This window comes from Coffea eugenioides, chromosome 6, assembly GCF_003713205.1.
Source record: "Coffea eugenioides isolate CCC68of chromosome 6, Ceug_1.0, whole genome shotgun sequence".
Classification (NCBI taxonomy): domain Eukaryota; kingdom Viridiplantae; phylum Streptophyta; class Magnoliopsida; order Gentianales; family Rubiaceae; genus Coffea; species Coffea eugenioides.
Genome location: NC_040040.1, coordinates 21,299,790 through 21,318,787, shown reverse-complemented (window position 1 = coordinate 21,318,787; position 18,998 = coordinate 21,299,790). Strand labels below are relative to the sequence as shown.

Sequence of the window (18,998 nt, the reverse complement as noted above, 5' to 3'; positions counted from 1 at the left end):
AATACTAATTTGCTTATAAACACCTTACACGGGGTGATTTATGAGGTACAATCAGTTTACAAATATGTACATTATGTTAGATCTTAATTACTTGATTATGTATATCTATAAAAGGTAGTGTAATGGTACGCATAATTTGGAATGGTTATTTAGCCCTTTGATCAATTTATGCATCTCCTTATAGTAGATGTGTAATTTTGCTTGTATGAGTAGTCCTTGCTTGTTTATGAGTACTTTACAAGGGGTGATGTATGAGGTACGATCAGTTTACAAAAATGTACATTATGTTAGATGTTAGTTACTTGACTGTGTATATCTATAAAAGGTAGTGCATGTATACGCATAAATTTCGAATGGTTATTTAGCCCTTTGATCAATTTGTGCATCTCCCTATAGTAGATGTGTAATTTTACTTGTATGAGTAGTTCTTGCTTATCTGTGAGTACTTTACACAGGGTGATTTATGAGGTACAATCAGTTTACAAAAATATACATCACGTTAGGTGTTAGTTACTTGACTATGTATACATATAAAAGAAACCAAATTTGTCCTGATAATCACAAAATATTAGCTAACTTGTGGGAGCTAGATAATTATATGCTCAATTTTGAAGTTGTTACATTGCAGGGTGCTCTAAGGAGAGGAAAGCCTAGTAGAGGCATAGCTAACACGGGATTGGCAGGGGCTGTGCTTTGGGTAACTAAGTTCAATCTGATCATCTGATCATGTACCAAAGTATATATGTTGCACATATTATTAACTTGTTTATCATGTCTTCTGTGATCTAGGATCATGTACAAGGAAATGTGCCAGTGGTTGTTTCAAGTCAGGGGAGTAATCCAAGTTTTCGCCAACAAGATGTAGCTGTCAATGTGCAAGTTAATTTGCAGGCTAGCACAAGCACTTCTACTAAGAGGGTAAGCATTATAATGTCATACATTGCTGCTGCAAAATTCAGAACTAGTGCACTACTGGAGTAATTTAAAGTTTTGTTGCAAAAAAGTTTAAATTGTTCTTTTCTGATGCAAAGAGGAAGGCCTTCAATGAAAACCAATGCTGCTGTAAACAAGCAAGGTATAATTCCCTTTGTACCAAATGCTCAAGCTACTCTAAATGGTGGATCTCAAGCTGAAACTTCTGTTAGCATTAATACTGCTACAATAGTGGCCTCTAACACTATTACCAGCAGTTTCTCTATGATGTTTTGAGAGTGCTAAAGGTTCCCTGCAATCCTTGCTTTTGGTATCTGAAGTAGTTTAGGTACTAGTCTTCTTAGCTCCCAGCAATACTGAAGCAATGTTAGCTTTTGTGGACAATTTTTTGATAAGTGGTGCAATGTGCATCTGATTTATATTTCCTGCCACTTATGGTGCTGTTTGACTAATCTTAGAACTACTTGTGTATAGTTTTGTGCATTGCAATCCTCACCATCTAAACAACTAGTTGTAGATGGTGTTTTTGTTCAGAATTGGATTGCAATATAAGGCTTACGTATCATGTTACTAGACTGATCCAATGTAGTATCATGGACTATGTAATTAGTGGAGAAGGGGAGGGACGGTTACTGCTGTTAAAGGTAGTATAATTACTCGTTGTTGTTCTAGTATTACAACGTGTACAAATGATGTTACACCGTGTGCAAAATGCACACAAGCTTTCGGAGTGCAACCGTTCCGGCCCCAGGTCCATAATTAGTTATGCATCTCTATATCGCCAAAATCTCTGATAATTAGTTATAACATTTTTTTTATTACACTTTTACACCCTCAGCTTCTAAATTAATATCATATGCCTATTTATTTCTATTTTTATCTTCTAAAATTCACTAATCATTTTGGGCTTTGGGTAAAAGTGGAACAAAAATAAAGTCTCTCTCCTACAATTCATTTTTTACTACCATTTTCAAATAGAGGGGCTGACAAGATACCAAAGTTGTCATTCCAGGGGTGCTAAGTGTGATTTAAAAAACATGGGGGGTGCTAGATGTGATTAGAAGAAACCTCAAGGGAGGTTTCTGATATTAACCCTTTTAATTTTAAGGGACTAAAATTTTACATCAGTCATATGTGAGTGACTATTGGTGCAATTTTTCCAAAATATCAATCAATTAATTAGAATATCAATCACTAATCATTATCTAATGAGAGATATTAATTAATTATTAACAAAATATCTATTAATTAGTTAGAATATCAATCACTTTAAAATCAACCATGTCGGTCATAATTGCCCCTAAAGGAGGCAAGTCTTACAAGACATTTGACAGGTGTCGAGCCGGTGCAATAATAATTACCTACTCAAGAAAAATACAAATTTTTGTATAAAATGGTGAGCAGGGTCGAATCCACAGGGATTAGAGATAATTCGTTTCTTTTAGAGTCCTGAATAGGGGGAATTTTAGAAAATATAAAAATAACTTAATTAACCAACTAATAAAACAACTAACGAAAATAAATAGGAATTAATCAACAGTAGATACGACTGTAACTAAATGTGTAACTTTTCAGACACGGACCATTTAACTGATCATCGATGCAAATATAATTCAATTATTCATTAATAGATTGGTTATTGTCATCGACAAATTCTGACAATCAGATTTTCCTTACTTTATCGATAGGCAAAGTACGATCGTTGACTATTTCTCTAACCAAGAAACAACCCAAGGTACGGTTGTAGAATTTAATTTTTTCGATTGCATTAGGAATTAGAAAAGCCAAACCCTAACCAACAAACACGTTACGAGGGTTTATTTAAGTTAGATCACATGTTTCCCTAATATGGGACCAATCATGCTAGTCGCCGCTAGCATTAACCAATCAAACAATTACGGATTCAACCGGTTAATCTGACAGTAGATTATTGATTAATTCGAATAGCAGGCCCTTGACATTCAAATAACACAACAATCATAGGAAGTTAAACCAAAAAACGTACGAATACCAATGAATAAAAGAAATAAGTAAAATAATTCGATCTTACAAATGTTTGGAACCGAGTCTTCAAGTTGACCTTCGACTAGAAAAAGAAATTCAGCTATTCTCCATTGAGAACTACCCAAGCAATTCCATTGAAGAAAATTGCGTGAACGTTCGACAAAAGAAGAAAACTCAAGAAAAGACGAACAGAAAGGCCAAGCGGCCGTTCTTCTCCTCTCTAACAAAAGAGTCACAACCCGTTTTTTGTTCTTTCTATCCTATGAAGTACTAATCAAATGGGAATCCGGCTTCCCTTATTCTTTGTTTCCTACTTCGCTTCTACTACTCATAATATAGGCCTATTGCCTAATTAGAAAAAAAGGAAATAAAAATAATAATAACTCATGTTTCCTAATTCAACTCTACAACTAACAAAAATAATTAAAGTCTTCCAAATTCCACCAAAGATATCCATATTTAACTCGAACTAGGAAATCTCCATGCGTGATAAATTTCCGAGTCAGACTTGAAAGTAATTTTTGAAAAATCACATCTTTTATCACTTTTTGCTCCACTTCCCTACAATTAGCACCAAATACAAAATATAACTAGAATCAATCAATTAATACAATATTTAATTAGCTAAATCAAGGGAAAAATAATTATAAATTGAATAACAATTTTGCACCCTATCAATTCCCTCCACAACTAGATCATGCTTATCCTCAAACTTGAGAAACAACAAATCAAACAAACAAGTTCAAACAATGGCTAGCACTCAAATTACCCATTGCCAAGATACAATTAAAACACATGTCAAGCACTAGTGGCTAGTCTCCAAGATGTCTCTCTGGTTAGCTTTTGTAACCAAAAGACTCTCCCAATTTCTGACTAACCAATCTAAGGATATAAAATATTCAACTAGTATTTGTTAGCAAATGGTTTGACTGTTAAGCAAAATACACTTTGACATTTTTCACTATTAGCACATCTTTTTTTATTTTTAAAAATATCCCCACACTTGAGTTTTTTTTTTTAAATTCGGGAGAAAAAACTTAGTCCTTAACTATTCAAAGCTTTTGACGCAAACTCTGACATCTACTAAATGAAGGAGCCCGGTTACTCAACTCTCATCACTTAATGACCACATACTCATAGCTATCGCCACTTTTTGATGCGAAAGTCGATACTTTTGGCGAAAACCCCCGGTTACTAGGCAACGAAAACCAGTGGAGTATAATCAAATATGATTCACAGATTAGCAACAAAATAAAATTAAAGATCACAAGTCCGCTTCATCTCTCAAACATGGAGAACTAAAATTAATAGTTGAACCAATTTACATGAAAAATGACAGACAAATATTTACAATATCTAGAAAAGTTAATCAAAAATGGTAAAAGTCACAAATCTCAAATATTCGCCAGAGAGATATGCTTCGACTTAACCATGCTATACTTGATACATTAACACATAAAACCTTAGCAATAGAAAATTTTGAAATATCTAGCCATTGTTAATTAGAAATAACCACAAAAATATGCAAGAAGTGGTAAAAATTGGATAAAATTTGACAAAGTTGAACAAAAATTCCAACAAAAATGCCTACACTTGTACTTTTCTAATATACTATCATATACTACCCCCCACACCTAAATCTTACATTGTCCCTAATGTAAGAAATAAAAAAAAATAAAAGTAGAGGAAGGGAGCAATGAAACTTCCCTGATTATCAGAGGGGCTGTGGCTCAGCTATAGGTGAGAGGCAAAAGACATGTGAAGCTTGACATTAGCCAACCGATCATCCATTTGATGGACTTGTCCATGCAGGTGAGAAATCTCCTTTAGTGGTGCACCATTCGGCCGACAAATTTTAGGGGCTACGATTGCCGACGGTGAAGCAAATTGGAGGGGGATGAAATTGGTCCAATAGCAACGGTGACCTTTCTTGGGACGTAATAGTCGATGGTGAAGAAAGAAGGATAGCTATGGCAAAGAAAATGGAAAGGGAAGAAAGATACAAAGAAAGAAGAGAGGAAAAAAAAAGAAGAGAGAAAGAAAGGAAAGAGAAAAGGAAAAAGAAAAGGAAAGAAAGAAAGAAAGAAAAAAAAATCTTTTTGTCTCTCTGTTTTTTTTTACTTCCCCCTTGTTGGAACAAGACGTGGGCATGTTTTGTTGGTTGAAACTCTTCTGGTGATAAAGTTGACTAATTACGAGTTACAATGTGTCCTCTAGGTGCGTGCGCGTCATGTTGCCTTGTCGGCCTTTAAACTCAAAACATGAGCTCTCAGGCAAGTAGCCGTGGGCACGGCTTGATGGTGTAAACGTTTCTGGTAGTGGAGCGAATTATTAGCGCATTACCACGTGCCCTCTACTCATTGGCACGTCCTGTCGGGAGGAAGTCTTCTGACCATTGAAATAAAAAATGAAAATTAAACACACCAAATATGAAAAACATAAGATAAATATAATGAAACTAATAATAAAAATAAACTAAAAATTGAATTGGGTTGCCTTCCAATAAACGTCTTTCTTTAATGTTTTTGGCTAGACATTGCTATGCTTGTTCACGGAGGATAAAATCTTATAGCTCGTTTCAATGTTTCATCCTCTATGTAATCATGGTAACCCTCGTAAATAGAATGATTTTTAAGCATACTAGTTGCTTCCTTCCATTGACTAGTAGATAGCACCAAATAGTTAAACAGTGAACTTAATTCTTCACTTGCTCCTCCATCACGAGCACTTATCGGTTCAAGATATTTGGCCATAGTAACTCCTAACTTATTCCTGCCATGAAACTCAAAAATTTCTAATATAACAAAATCAATTGCACTAGCAAAAATTATAGAATAAGAGACAGGGTAATGTTGGCTAGAGAATGGAGAAGATTGCACCATATTTGAGAATTATTCACTAGATTCATCCACTTGAACAATTAGAGATTGGAGTTTTATTTGAATGATTTGAGGCATAATAGAATCCACAAGTTGCAATAGCCAATTTTTCTCGAAAAAAAGGTTAGTGTATCTAAATATTGATCATTAGAAAATACACGAGTCTCATTACTCCTCCTAGGAATAAAATCCAATCTATCACAAAAATATTGAATGTTAACAGTCATAAACTAGTAAAAAAAAATAAAAATAAGAGAAAAATAAAAATAAAAATAAGATGAACTCCAAAAGAAACAAATTAATTATGTACCAGACCCCGACAACGGCGCCAAAAATTAACAGGTGTCGAGCCTGTACAATGATAATTATCTACTCAAGATAAATACAAATGTTTATATATAACGGTGAATAGGGTCGAATCCACAGGGATTGGAGATGATTCGTTTCTTCTAGAGTCCTGAATAGGGGAAATTTTAGAAAATATAAAAACAACTTAATTAACCAACTAATAAAACAACTAACGGAAATAAATAGGAGTTAATCAACAGTAGATACGATTCTAGCTCAAGGTGCAACTTTTCAGCCACGGTCCATTCAACTGATCATCGATGCAAAGATAATTCAATTACTCATTAATAGATTGATTATAACTATCAACAAGTTCTGACAACCACCTTTTTCTTACTTTGTCGATAAGCAAAGTACAACCGTTGACTTTTTCTCTAACCAAGAAACAATCCTAGGTACGACCGTAGGATTTAATTTCTCGGTTGCATTAAGAATTAGAAAAATCCAATCTTAACCAACAAACACGCTATGAGGGTTTATTTCAGTTAGATCATCGTTTTCCTAACACGGGACCAATCATGCTAATCGCCACTGGCATTAACCAATCAAATAATTACGGATTCAACCCGTTAATCTAATAGTAGATTGTTAGGTTAATTCGAATGTCGGACCCTTAACATTCAAATAACAGAACAATCATAAGAAGTTAAACCAGAAAACGTACGAATACCAATGAATAAAAGAAATAAATAAAATAATTCGATCTCACAGATATTTGAACCGAATCTCCAAGTTGACCTTCGACTAGAAAAAGAAATTCAGCTACTCTCTATTGAGAACAACCCAAGCAATTCCATTGAAGAAAATTGCGCGAACGTTCGACAAAAGAAGAAAACTCAAGAAAAGACGAACAGAAAGGCCAAGCAGCCGTTCTTCTCCTCTCTAGCAAAAGAGTCACGACCCTCTTTTTATGGTTTCTACCCTACGGAGTACTAATCAAACGGGAATCCGACTTCCCTTATTCTTTGTTTCCTACTTCGTGTCTACTACTCATAATAAAGGCCTATTGCCTAATTAGAAAAAAGGGAAATAAAAACAATAATAACTCATGTTTCCTAATTCAACTGTACAACTACCAAAGATAATTAAAGTCTTCCAAATTCCACCTAAGATGTCCATATTTAACTCAAACTAGGAAATCTCCGTGCGCGATAAATTCCTGAGTCTTCTAGACTTGAAAGTAATTTTTGAAAAATCACCTCTTTTATCACTTTTTGTTCCTCCTCCCTACAATTAGCACCAAATATCAAAAATAAGTAGAATCAATTAATTAATACAATATTTAGCTAAAATCAAGGGAAAAATAATTATAAATTGAATAACAATTTTGCACCCCATCAACATTCCAACCATTGACCTTGAGGAAGCTGCAGGCTTGAACAAGCTGAAGTCATTGAGCCGATTATGAAATCAAGCCAAGAATTTGGATTCTTTCAGGTTCATAGTACTGATTATGTTTGAACTGAAAAACTAAACATAATCCTTGATGATGATTGTCTAAGACCATCATTTGGAACACATTATCAATCTTGCTACTCATAAGTAAATGCTGTTAGTTCAGGTCATTATTCATGGAGTTTCTGAAGGCTTAATGGAGGAGACAATGAATGTTATCCAGGAATTCTTTAGGCTGCCAGGCTTTTACTCCAACGACAGTGACATCAGCCAAATCTGCAGAATCTTCTCAAGCACTCTAAATTATCACAAAGAAGATTTTCACCACTGGAGTGATAACATCACACACAGTTGCCATCCTGTGGAGGATTATATTCAATCTTTGCGCCTACCAGATATCGGTAAAGCCTCTACGTATGACCCAACTTATTTAAATAAGAATGAAGTTAGGAATTCCCTTACAATGATTAGCACCACAATTCATACAACCTTTTTTGAAGCACGAAAGTTTCTCTTGAGGATTTTGGATCTGATTTGTGAAGGATTGGGACTCATAGGCTACTTTGAAGGTGAGCTAACCAAAGTTCAGGTGCTCTTAGACTGGGAATGCCAGAACACTATGATTTTAATCTCATAACTATGCTTCATCAAGACACAAGACCTGGACTTCAGCTCTTCAAGGAAGAAAACAGTGGGTTGGTGTTGAACCTTTGCCTGATGCATTAATCGTCATTTGTGGTCTCCTATTAAATGTATGTATTATCCTGAAGCTCATTGAACTGTAATTCTTGCCAATAATCATGTATATCCCCCTGCTAGGTATCCATCTTTTTCGTAAATGGTACGGGTAATCAGTAATGATTTGTTCATAAGTCCTAAACATCGAGTGGTAACAAACACAAAAACTTGAACAACCATTGCAACGTTCTTGGCTCCATCTAATGATGTTGCAATAGAACCAGCAGCGGCTTTAACTTGGATTAACTCCTTCCCGTGCCCTTTCAATCTCAATTGTTACGCGCAAAATTTAAGTCTTAAATCTAATAGTGAAGAGAATTCAAAGAGCCATCCCGTAATCACTAGGCCGACGCCAATGGTAACTTGGATCAATGCATTACTATAAGAAAGGTAAATTTATATCACTATATAAGAACGGTAAATATATGGCTGAACCCATGATAATCACACCAAAAAGAGGGACTAAGCCACTACGAAATTCCAACATTATCAGTAAATTGTAGATAACTTAAATAGTATACAATAACCCATCACTATAGTTACATCATAAACAAAGATATTAGCAAGAATATGGTGTGGCAATGGCATGCAGAGGAAATTTTCTGTGGACTGTGATACCAAATGATTCGGTCATGTCCAACTCGTTTGGATTGATTCCATCAGGTGATGTAAAGTTAAATTTGTTGACCAGTTTTGCCAATGCAAGTTCAATTACTGACATGGCGAAGTTGACGCCCGGGCAAACTCTTCGTCCAGCACCAAACGGAATTAACTCAAAGTTCAAACCATGAAAATCTACACTCGAGCCCAAAAACCTCTCAGGTCGAAATTCCTCAGGGTTCTCCCACAACAATGGATCTCTTGCAATTGCCCAAGCATTCACAAGCACCTGTGTGCTCGTTGGTACATCATACCCCATTATTTTGACGTCTCGATTCGATTCTTTAGGACCCAGTAATGGAACTGGAGTATGAAGTCGCAGAGTTTCTTTAATCACTGCTTTTAAGTACTGCATTTTCTCCATATCAGCTCGAGTTATTTCTGGTTTTCCTTGAGTCACATCTCTTACCTCAGCCTGCAATTTATGCAAGACTTTGGGGTTCTTTAGAAGTTCTGACATTCCCCAATCCATAACTGAATGTGTTGTATCAGATCCAGCACCAAAGACATCCTAAATAATGGAATCAAAGAAAGTGTTGCATTAGAACATGTTTCGTTTATACAATGGCAATAAGCCTTTATTTCTATTATGTACCAATCCAACTTTATTCAAAACCATGCAGTAATCAAACTTTATCAATGAAATGATTTTAAAAATCAATAAATATAAGCTAGCTTGGGCTGGCTCATAGTCCAATAAAGAGCCTAAGGTTTGTGAGCTTTTATAGTTCTAACGTATATATGAATATTTAAACCTTCGATTGACAAAACCCAATTATTACTCCATTCACTCATCAATCCGGGCTTCATAAGGCTTAACTCAACACACTTAAATATTTATATGTTTGAGTGGTTAAAACAGGTAAAAGATTTAGAATTTGACACAAGTTCGATTGTGATTTATATGTTGTACTCCAATTTACTGATATAAGTATATACCAAATTTAAAAAATAAGAATAAAATGACCGTCTGCAACCACACCAAAATCAACCATACTTGCTTCGATCCCAAAGATTTATTACCAATGCAAAGAGATGTAGAGAGAAATTTACCAGGATGATAGCTTTCATGGCATCTCGCTCAAGAGCAAAGCCCATAGTCTTTTCCTCATTAATCTCAATCAAGATATCTACAAAGTCTTGGCATCTTTCCTCAGTAGTAGAGTCGCTTTCAGCCTTTCCTTTCCTCTTATTCATGTGCTCTTCTATCACACCCTCCAGAAATCCATCAATCTGTTTAACCGTTTTCTTCACTTTAGAATCCAAGCCATTGAAGCGATTAACCCATGCAAGCGAAGGAATATAGTTTCCTACATCAAAAATACCCAGTAACTCACCAAACACCTTCAAATTCTCCATACTTTTCCTACCATTTTCTTCCTCACTATACTTCCTCCCCAAGGCAACCCTACAGATTATATCGTTTGTGAGAATTAAAAACATGTCACTTAAGTTTACAGCTGAGGAAGAACACATTCGGCTGATCTTCTCGACCATGAGTGACGTCTCTTCTTCTCTGACATGTTGAAAAGACTGAATCCTTTTGTTACTCAAAAGATGAAGCATAGAAATGCTTTTTAGTTGTCTCCAATACTCACCATATGGTGCAAAAGCTATGTCCTTGCTTCCGTAAAAGAGTTTATCTGGGATGCCAGATTTAGGCCTGCTTGCAAAGGATAAATCATGGGTTTTCAAGATCTGGCGAGCTGCATCAGCGGAAGAGACAACCAGCATTGGCTTGCTTCCCAGTTCAAGCAGCATGAGTGGACCATATTTTCTTGACAGTGATTGGAGGGAGCGATGTGGAAACTGGCCAAGCTGGTGAAGATTGCCAATAATTGGGAGCTTTGGTGGAGATGGTGGTAACTTTTTCTGGGGTTTAGAAGCAGCATAGAACCATTTGAGAAGGGGTAGAAGGAATATGAGCAAGGAAAAAATTGAGAAAAATGAAAGATCAAGATTGATGAAAGCCATGTGATATATGATCATGCATTTGGCTGTGCTGGTGTTCTCTTTTTATACTAGTTTTTCAAGCTCTTTTACCATAGAAAATTCAGTAAAGCAGGACCAGTGGGGATGATTAAGTCAATACATCATTTACGGCACCGTTGTACGAGTACGACCATGGCAGGTCCTAGGGTCGTTCACTTTTTGAGCAGTGATATTGGAATCTTCTATATATTTATATCTATACAAATAAATTTTCAGAAAGTAATATGTTTATGCGAATAGTTTTATTTTCACAAGTAGATCAACGCAATTAAAAATCAAACTTATCTATGAACATTTTTGTTATTCTATTTGAACAAAATATTTGGACAGTAGAAAATAGTTCAAAATAACGATAAAAGTTTTAAAGTTTGATCTAATGGTAAAATTTAATCAATTTAATTTTCATTTTTGTATATACATTAAAATCCTTTTCAGTTAATGGAGAGGAGCTTAATTCTTTGTATGTGAGAAAGGTTTCGTAGATAGGAAAATTTTTGGGTAGATCATGTGGTTTATTTAAGAATTTGATAGTTTTTTTCATACCATTTTATCTTGCTTCTCGTGACTTTTTAATGTACTTGGAATTTGATAGGAAAATTCTAATTGTCGTATAAAAGATAGAATCCTATTTTTCTTGTTAACGAGTATAACTATGAAATGACAACAGTTATTGTCTAGCTCTTTCTTTGGTCATAGTTGTTCGACAAATTTGTCCACTAGTAGTCAAATACATTCGACAACTTTGTCCACTAGTAGTTAAATACAATTATACTAAAAGCTATACCATAATTGATAACCTTGTGGGATGATTGCTATGTACTTGGAACAAAAAATGAAGTGGAAAGATTTTTCTTCAATTGAGGCTTGTGGGCAAATTGTTTGCTTTATTTTACTCTGACCTTTATTACATCAGGTTTGCTTCGTCTAACATAGGGGCGTCTTATTAATATTTATTAATATTTTTTCCGCTTTCGTTTGCTTTATTTCTTTGACTTGTAAGGTTCTGTCACATCGGACCGGGACTTGTAAGATTCTTAGGTACCTCAAACATTTGAAAGTTCTTGTGAAAAAAGCAGCCTTTGGTCATAGTTGAACACTTGAATAATTGACCAAAACAAGTGGAGCTAGGAGCAAATAGTCAATATTGATAGCTAGCCTCTCCAAGATATTTAAATTTGATAAGAATCTTTTTTGTTATTGTCTTCTACTTCCTTTAGTATATTTTCATTTTTTTTATATAGATTTTTTCCCTTAGTTGCTTAATGATCAAATGTTCTTTGTAGATTTTTTTTGTAGATTTTGTTAGATTTTTCCCCTTAGAATTTTTAAGTGCTTTTATATATATTATTTGAAATATAGTTCAATGAGTACTTATTGTATTAAATAATGTGTGATTTAAAATTTTTAAATGTATTTGATAAGTAACTAATTTGAGCTATATTTGAATGACATTTTATATTATTTTTAGTCACTTTGGCAATACGATAGGAAGAAAATGGATTATGTTTGGCTATAATTAGTTTAAAATGTTTTTAAGTGATTAAATGAGGTTTATGTCCCTTTTTACTTGCATTTTATCCATAATTGTTTTTTATAGGGGTTGAAAATAGACTTCATTTGGATGAAAAAGGAAAGTTGATAGTTTTGACACATTTTAGTATTTCGGCAATATCTTGAGTTACAAGCATCGGATTGAAATGATTCTTGAACCATTTTGAGGATAAGAGATAGTTCTACATTTTCTATGAGACATCGAAATCCTATTTAAAGGTTTTCCAAATCAAAAAGCCAAATTACAGTAGCCAATTTCTATGGTCGAAGCTGAAACATAGCATTGAGCAGTTAAGGGTATTTCAGTCATTTCTCAGCTTACACAAATTCAAATGAGATGATTCTTAATACATTGGCAAGCTAACTCAAAGGGTTACAAGTCTTATGTTTTGGTAAAGAGTTAATTCGACTTTTATCATCGAAAAAAGTTCAGTTGAAATTAATGCAAAATTGGAACAATATTGAAGACTAAACAAAAATTGAGAAGCAAAGCAGGGGAGAAATCCGGCCGTATATCCAACCAGTTTCTAGACGGATTCTTGGCCGGATTCTGATCAGAAATTACGGTTTTCCACTTGCACAACTTGTTTTCTCCTCCAATAATTCACAACTATTGATGGACATGTGACAACTATTTTGCAACTATAAAAGTGATGTTTGAAGCCTCATTTCTTAACAAAATTCTTTTATATATAGCCATGGAGTTGCAAGAATCAAGAGAGTTTGAAGAGTGCAAGAAATACTACTAAAATGTAGCTCTTATATTTTCTTAGTGTTCGGTTAGAATAGTATAGGATTGTTTAATTAGATAGTCCATCCTTCTTGTTCATTAGCTAAACAAAGATGAAGAAGGAGACGAAGATGGAGTAGATAAGCTTATGTGACAAGAGTTACATTTCTTTTCAAACTCTTTATCTTTTGTACTTGATTCTATTATTTAGTTAATATACAAGTTTGAATTCTATGTTTATTATATGTTTCTAAAGTTGAATTCTATGTTTATTCTATGTTTTTAAAGTTTATGCCTTGGGTTTGGATGAACTTTCTATAATTGTTAGTATTTATTATTTGGTTATTTGATGCTATTATTTTAAGTTATTTAACTCTTTAAATCATGATTAACTTGGTACCATTAATTGTGATTATCTAAAGATGTTATTTCTTCAATGAAAATTGAGATTTAACACTAGTTCAAGAAGTGCTAAATCTAGGGAGTGCACTCACGAGAATAGAGTTGCACCTTTGTAGCTTTAGTGATTCATTTCATGTAATTTCATAGAATAAATGAACTTATAACTAATTTCATAACCATGATAGTAGGTATGGATTGGTTATAAGTATAGTTGATTTATTACGAAAGTGGATTTCACACGTATTAGAAAATTACAGCATGACTAGCTAAGATAGTTAGGAATCAATAATCCAAAAATAGCCCTTGTATGAGTAGTTAGGAATACCATAATGTAAGAAGTTTTCATTTGTTATTTTTCTTGCATAAGTTTAACATAGTTTTATTTCTTTTAATTCTTTGATCGTCTAAATAATAGAGAAACTTTAGTAGTGTCGGTAATTGTCCAATTTTTCTCGTGGGATTGACCTGATATATGCCCTAAACTACTAATTTGACCTATATATTTGCAGTTAAAACGGATATAAATTGGATTTAAACTTGTACACATATCAAAAACCCGTCAGTATTTATCTCTTTATTGAGCTCATAATATAGGATAAAATGATTAAATTTAATATTTATTTTTTAAATCACAAAAGTTACTCTAAAAGCACCAAGTTTTGATGTTTTGCTAAAATTGCTTTTAACACCAAAAGCTCTACTTCTAATTTTATGGGATAATATTTATAAAATGCCTTAATTTGCACATAAAAATGCTTTTTTAACCAAAAGTACCGCAACCTCAAATGGGATCTAAACCTATGCCAAGTACTAAATTCATCATTATCAAATGTTTAAACTCAAGTTGCTTTTTTTTTAAAAAAAAAATTCAATAGAAAAAGGGTGAAACTTGAGAAGCAGGAAGGAAGGAAGAGACTTGAACTCAAAACTAATTCTTCATATTTGGCCTTAATCAAGGACTCCTCACCCAAGTTGCTTCCCTTTTCCTTTTTTTTTTCTCAATCTTTTTCATTTTCACTCAAATTTTCTGCTCCAATTTCTATCCTAATTATAGAATGAAATTTTTATTGCCCAATCTTTTACACATCATGGAAATGGGGAAAAAAAATCACTCCTTTTTCTTTGATTGGTAGCGGCTTGAGATAATCTTTAAGCATTATGAATCAGAACTTTCTTATCGCATTATCTTTGTATTAGATTTATTGGATTACATTCTAACCAATCATTATAACCAATTTTGATGAATTCCTAATTAAATTAATAAGAATAGGATAAGGCAGTAAAGAGGCGTGGAAATGAACTTTAAATTGTGAAACATCATCCAGGAACCAAATTTGGACAACAAGAATCCGTATGCACACCAAAAAAAAAAAAAAAAATTGTCTATGAATGGATCATCCAGCATCGTTTGGAATTACAGGAATTTTGAAGCTGTTTGACTTCAATCCGACCCCGGCTTCAACTTGGAGAGCCTCTGATCTAGCGTTGGATCCAGCCTTGGCCAACAACATGATTTTTGGCTGTCTTCTCATTTTCTTGATTTTTTTTCCTTTTTCGGTTTCAGATGTTTTTCGCCTATAAATAGGTGTCATTAGGACACTTGTTAGTAGACTTTAATTAATCATTATTCAACTATTGTTGGTTTATTCTAATTTTCTTGAAAGTTTTCAAAGGTTTATCTTGATTCTTTTGAATCGTTCTTGAAAGTTGATCTATTGTAGTTTTCATTTTGAATCTAGTATGCAATATATATATTGTATGAATTTTTTTATTATAGATAGTGTGTGAAAAAGATTAATGACTTCAAACTTTTAAGGATGCAATATTGATGATGGAATAAATAAAAAGAATTTATTATTATTAATCTAATTTATCCACCTTGGCTTCCTTCACTGCCTCTCACAATTTACTCAATCTAATTTATTATTATTAAAAAGAATTTCATGATGAAATAAATAGTCCACTTTGGCTTCTTTCGATGCCTCTCACAAGTAACTTAATCTAATTTATTACCATTGAAAAAACTTAAATAGTAACCAAACTATTCAAGTACTATAGTTTTGGCCACTAAATTATTTGCCGGTTTTAAATCGCACATTCAAACTCACAAAAGTGATATACTAGTAGTCATTCCTTTGAATTTCACCATTAAAATAATTATTTTCCGTTAGTTTTAGTTTATTTATGCCAATTCACAAAAAGCTTCGTTATATGTTTTTACACAAAAAGGAGAGCAAGAAAGAGAAAGAGGAAAAAAAATTGAGGAGCCAACTGCTGTCAATGAAAAGGAAAAGGAAAAATGCGAAAGAAAAGCATATAAGTAAAGAATATAATTAGGTTTCATTGGTTTGACTTAATTTTTAATCCTAAAAGTACGGATAAAGCATAATCTAGAGGTAAAGCTAACCGAATGAACCCTTACCACTTTTGTGAAATCAAACCCATATGGGATAATATCATAAACCTCTCATGAGATTTCTTTTAATATCATATGACACCCCTAAAGTTTTAAAAATATCACTTACCTCCCTTACTTTTGTTACTTGTGTAACAAAATTTTTAAAAACTGTAAACTATTCTTTCACTTGCTAAATAAAAATATTCCTGAACCACTTTGTTCACTTCAAGAAAACCATCACCTTAAAAACAATCTCCTATAGTACAACCACATCACAATGCTATATCCCACAAAAATATAAATTTGAAAAATAAAAAAATCATTTAAAAAGAAATACAATTGCATCAATTTAATTTTATATGCTCAAAACCGATTTCTTATGAATTTATATTTTTTCCAACATCTTCTCAATTCTTGCTCAAATCATTAAACTCTACTAATCATTATAAAAATCAACTCAAAATAAGCAAATAAATCATACCGCACTTTATCACAATCACGAAAAGTAAAAGATAAACAAAATTTAATTTATTGTAATTTACAAATAAAATATTGCATATTCATCCAAAAAATATAAATGAGAGAGAATGATGAAGAAAAGGGAAAAAAAAGAAAGTGACTTGCGTTTATTTTTAAAATTTTTGAGATTCATTTATTTGATATTTTGTAAATTATGTGTCAAGTGAGAGTTAATATAATGTTTTTACAATTACTAGGGAAGGTAAGTGATATTTCTAAAACCTCAGGGGTGTTAAGTGATATTAAGAGAAACCTCAAGGAAGGTTTCTAATATTATCCCAACACATATTGAGTAGGCAAAAAAGATACTATTTCAATTTTTTAGGTGGCAACAAGATTGATTTTTTTTTTTTTTTTGCCCTTATCACAACATGTGATGTGATACTCATGTACAAGGACAAAACTAGGGGATTAGGGCTGAAGTTTTATAGAATTCAATTTTCCTCCCTTACAAAATTACATATTGTCAAATCAAATAATCTTCCTCCCGAAAAAACCTAAAGATATTTAGATTATACATTTAAATATATGTATTTTAAAATTCGCCTCCTCGAGATATATTTTTTGGTATATGACACACGAGTCATGCATCATATACAAATGCACATGAATGGAAGAGCACGTCACGAACACATTACCACATAGAGATTCTCAATGCCCCTGTAAGTTTCTTTTAGATTAGAGCCATTTTAGCAGTCACCTATAAAAAATTAGTCACATCATAATAACATAAGAATAAAACACAAGGTTGAGTGCCTTTTACTTTTTGATACTAGTATTGTAATGTATCTTTCTAATATAGAAATGGTACGTCAGAAATGCATGTGAAAAATCTAGTGAAGTGCACAATAATAAGTGTATAAAGAATGAACTAGAGCTAGAAAAACAAAGGTACAATTTCATAAACCTTTCTTGAGGTTTCTGACAATTGCAGCCACCTCCCTTGAGATTTATAAAATTACACTTATGTCCCTTGATGTTATTTTGCGAATGTTTCTTTATTCAAAAGCTCCAATCTCAACCTAATACATTATATTCAATTCCAAGGTCATTTAAATGAACTTCTTGCTTAGTTTTATAAATAGCTGACCAGTAGGGATGCATTTGTTAAAAACAGTTTCTTCACAACTTACTTAGCAAAGGGCAAAAAAATGAAGTCCGAGCATTAAAAATTGATGCCTTGAAACATGGCCTAAATTTTTTTTGCAAAGAACTACCTTAAAATTTTTTTACTTAGGAAGTAACAATAATATTTGATTTGTTTGATAATTTAATTTGTTTTGTAAAACAAATAGAGGCAATATAGAATATTCATAAGACTTTTTGTTCTTATATCACGACTTGTTAACAAACATACTTTCTAGGGGATGTGTATGTAATTTTTCAAACTTCAGGAAGGTAATTGCAATCAATACAAACCTCAGGGGAGGTTTTTGAAATTATCCCCAAAAACAATATACATTAGTTCCTAAAGTTGTAAAATTAGAATTCTAAATTTAATAAATTCATTTAAACTTTAATTAACTTCAAAAACCTGAATTCATTCATCAAAGCATGCATGAACATCATAAAAGAAGGCCAAGAATTCACAAGAAAAATTTTGTCAGTTTTCACAAAATTTGGGGCCTTAACATGATTATGCCAAAATTAGGTGGCCAAACAGCAAATATACTTTTTTTTGGGGCTTCCATGAAAGAAATCAGCAAGCAATTATCATGAATAAATGCAAAAGATATCGAAGGCTCCATGTTGAACCAAAAATGGAGGAAAGAAAGCAAGAAAGAAAAAAACAAATAAGAGACTAGGATTTTCATTTTTTAACTCAACTCCGAACATCAACAAAGCTAGACATTTGGACTGAGTCTTCTAATCCAAACGAAACTAACTAAATAACTCTATTAGAATGCATGTAAGCAGGAATGAAATAGACAAGTAAGTCCAACTCAAGATTAAAGCAACCCAAATAAACTTATATTCTACAACCCAAACTTCAACCCATGAGTAAACCCCCTAACAAGACCATATAAAGATACAAACAATACTATTCAAAACCACAAGCAAGCCCATTATAAAGTATTAATTCAGCCCATATCATAACCTAAAAGCCCAACTCAACTAATCCAATAACTTCATTTATATCACATATGATAGAAAAAAAAAAAAAAGAAAGAAGAAAAAAAAAGAAACAGGAAAAGAAGAACGCAACAAGGTTGGCATGAGGGAAAAGAAAAGACAAAGGCATTAGTTTAGGAGAACAAGGAAGAAAAAGTCAACCCAGGTCAAATTATTTTGAAAACTCATAGCAAGGCCACCAAGCACCAACTAAGCTCCAACTCTAACCAAGAAGAACGAACTCTGGGGCAAAAAAAGAAAAGAGAGAAAAAGGAAACAAAGGGAAAACCACACAAAGCATCAAAACTTTTCAACTGATAATCCAAAGGATGATGAT

At 33.1% G+C, this 18,998-nt stretch overlaps 1 protein-coding gene across 1 annotated transcript; it reads right to left on the bottom strand.

Moving 5' to 3' along the window:
* Positions 1–8,856: 8,856 nt before the first annotated feature.
* On the bottom strand, positions 8,857–10,931 carry LOC113773829 (cytochrome P450 71A2-like). The gene is made up of 2 exons (XM_027318433.1): positions 10,011–10,931; positions 8,857–9,468 (listed from the first exon to the last, which is right to left on the bottom strand). The coding sequence occupies exons 1-2, from the start codon at positions 10,929–10,931 to the stop codon at positions 8,857–8,859; spliced, it is 1,533 nt and encodes a 510-aa protein (XP_027174234.1).
* Positions 10,932–18,998: the final 8,067 nt, after the last annotated feature.

What these genes read in the sequence shown, in the direction of transcription:
- LOC113773829 (XM_027318433.1), bottom strand. Translation starts at nt 10,931, where the DNA reads ATGGCTTTCATCAATCTTGATCTTTCATTTTTCTCAATTTTTTCCTTG. An exon ending in CCATGAAAGCTATCATCCTG is followed by an intron (nt 9,469 to 10,010) that starts GTAAATTTCTCT and finishes TCCATTATTTAG; the next exon opens with GATGTCTTTGGTGCTGGATC.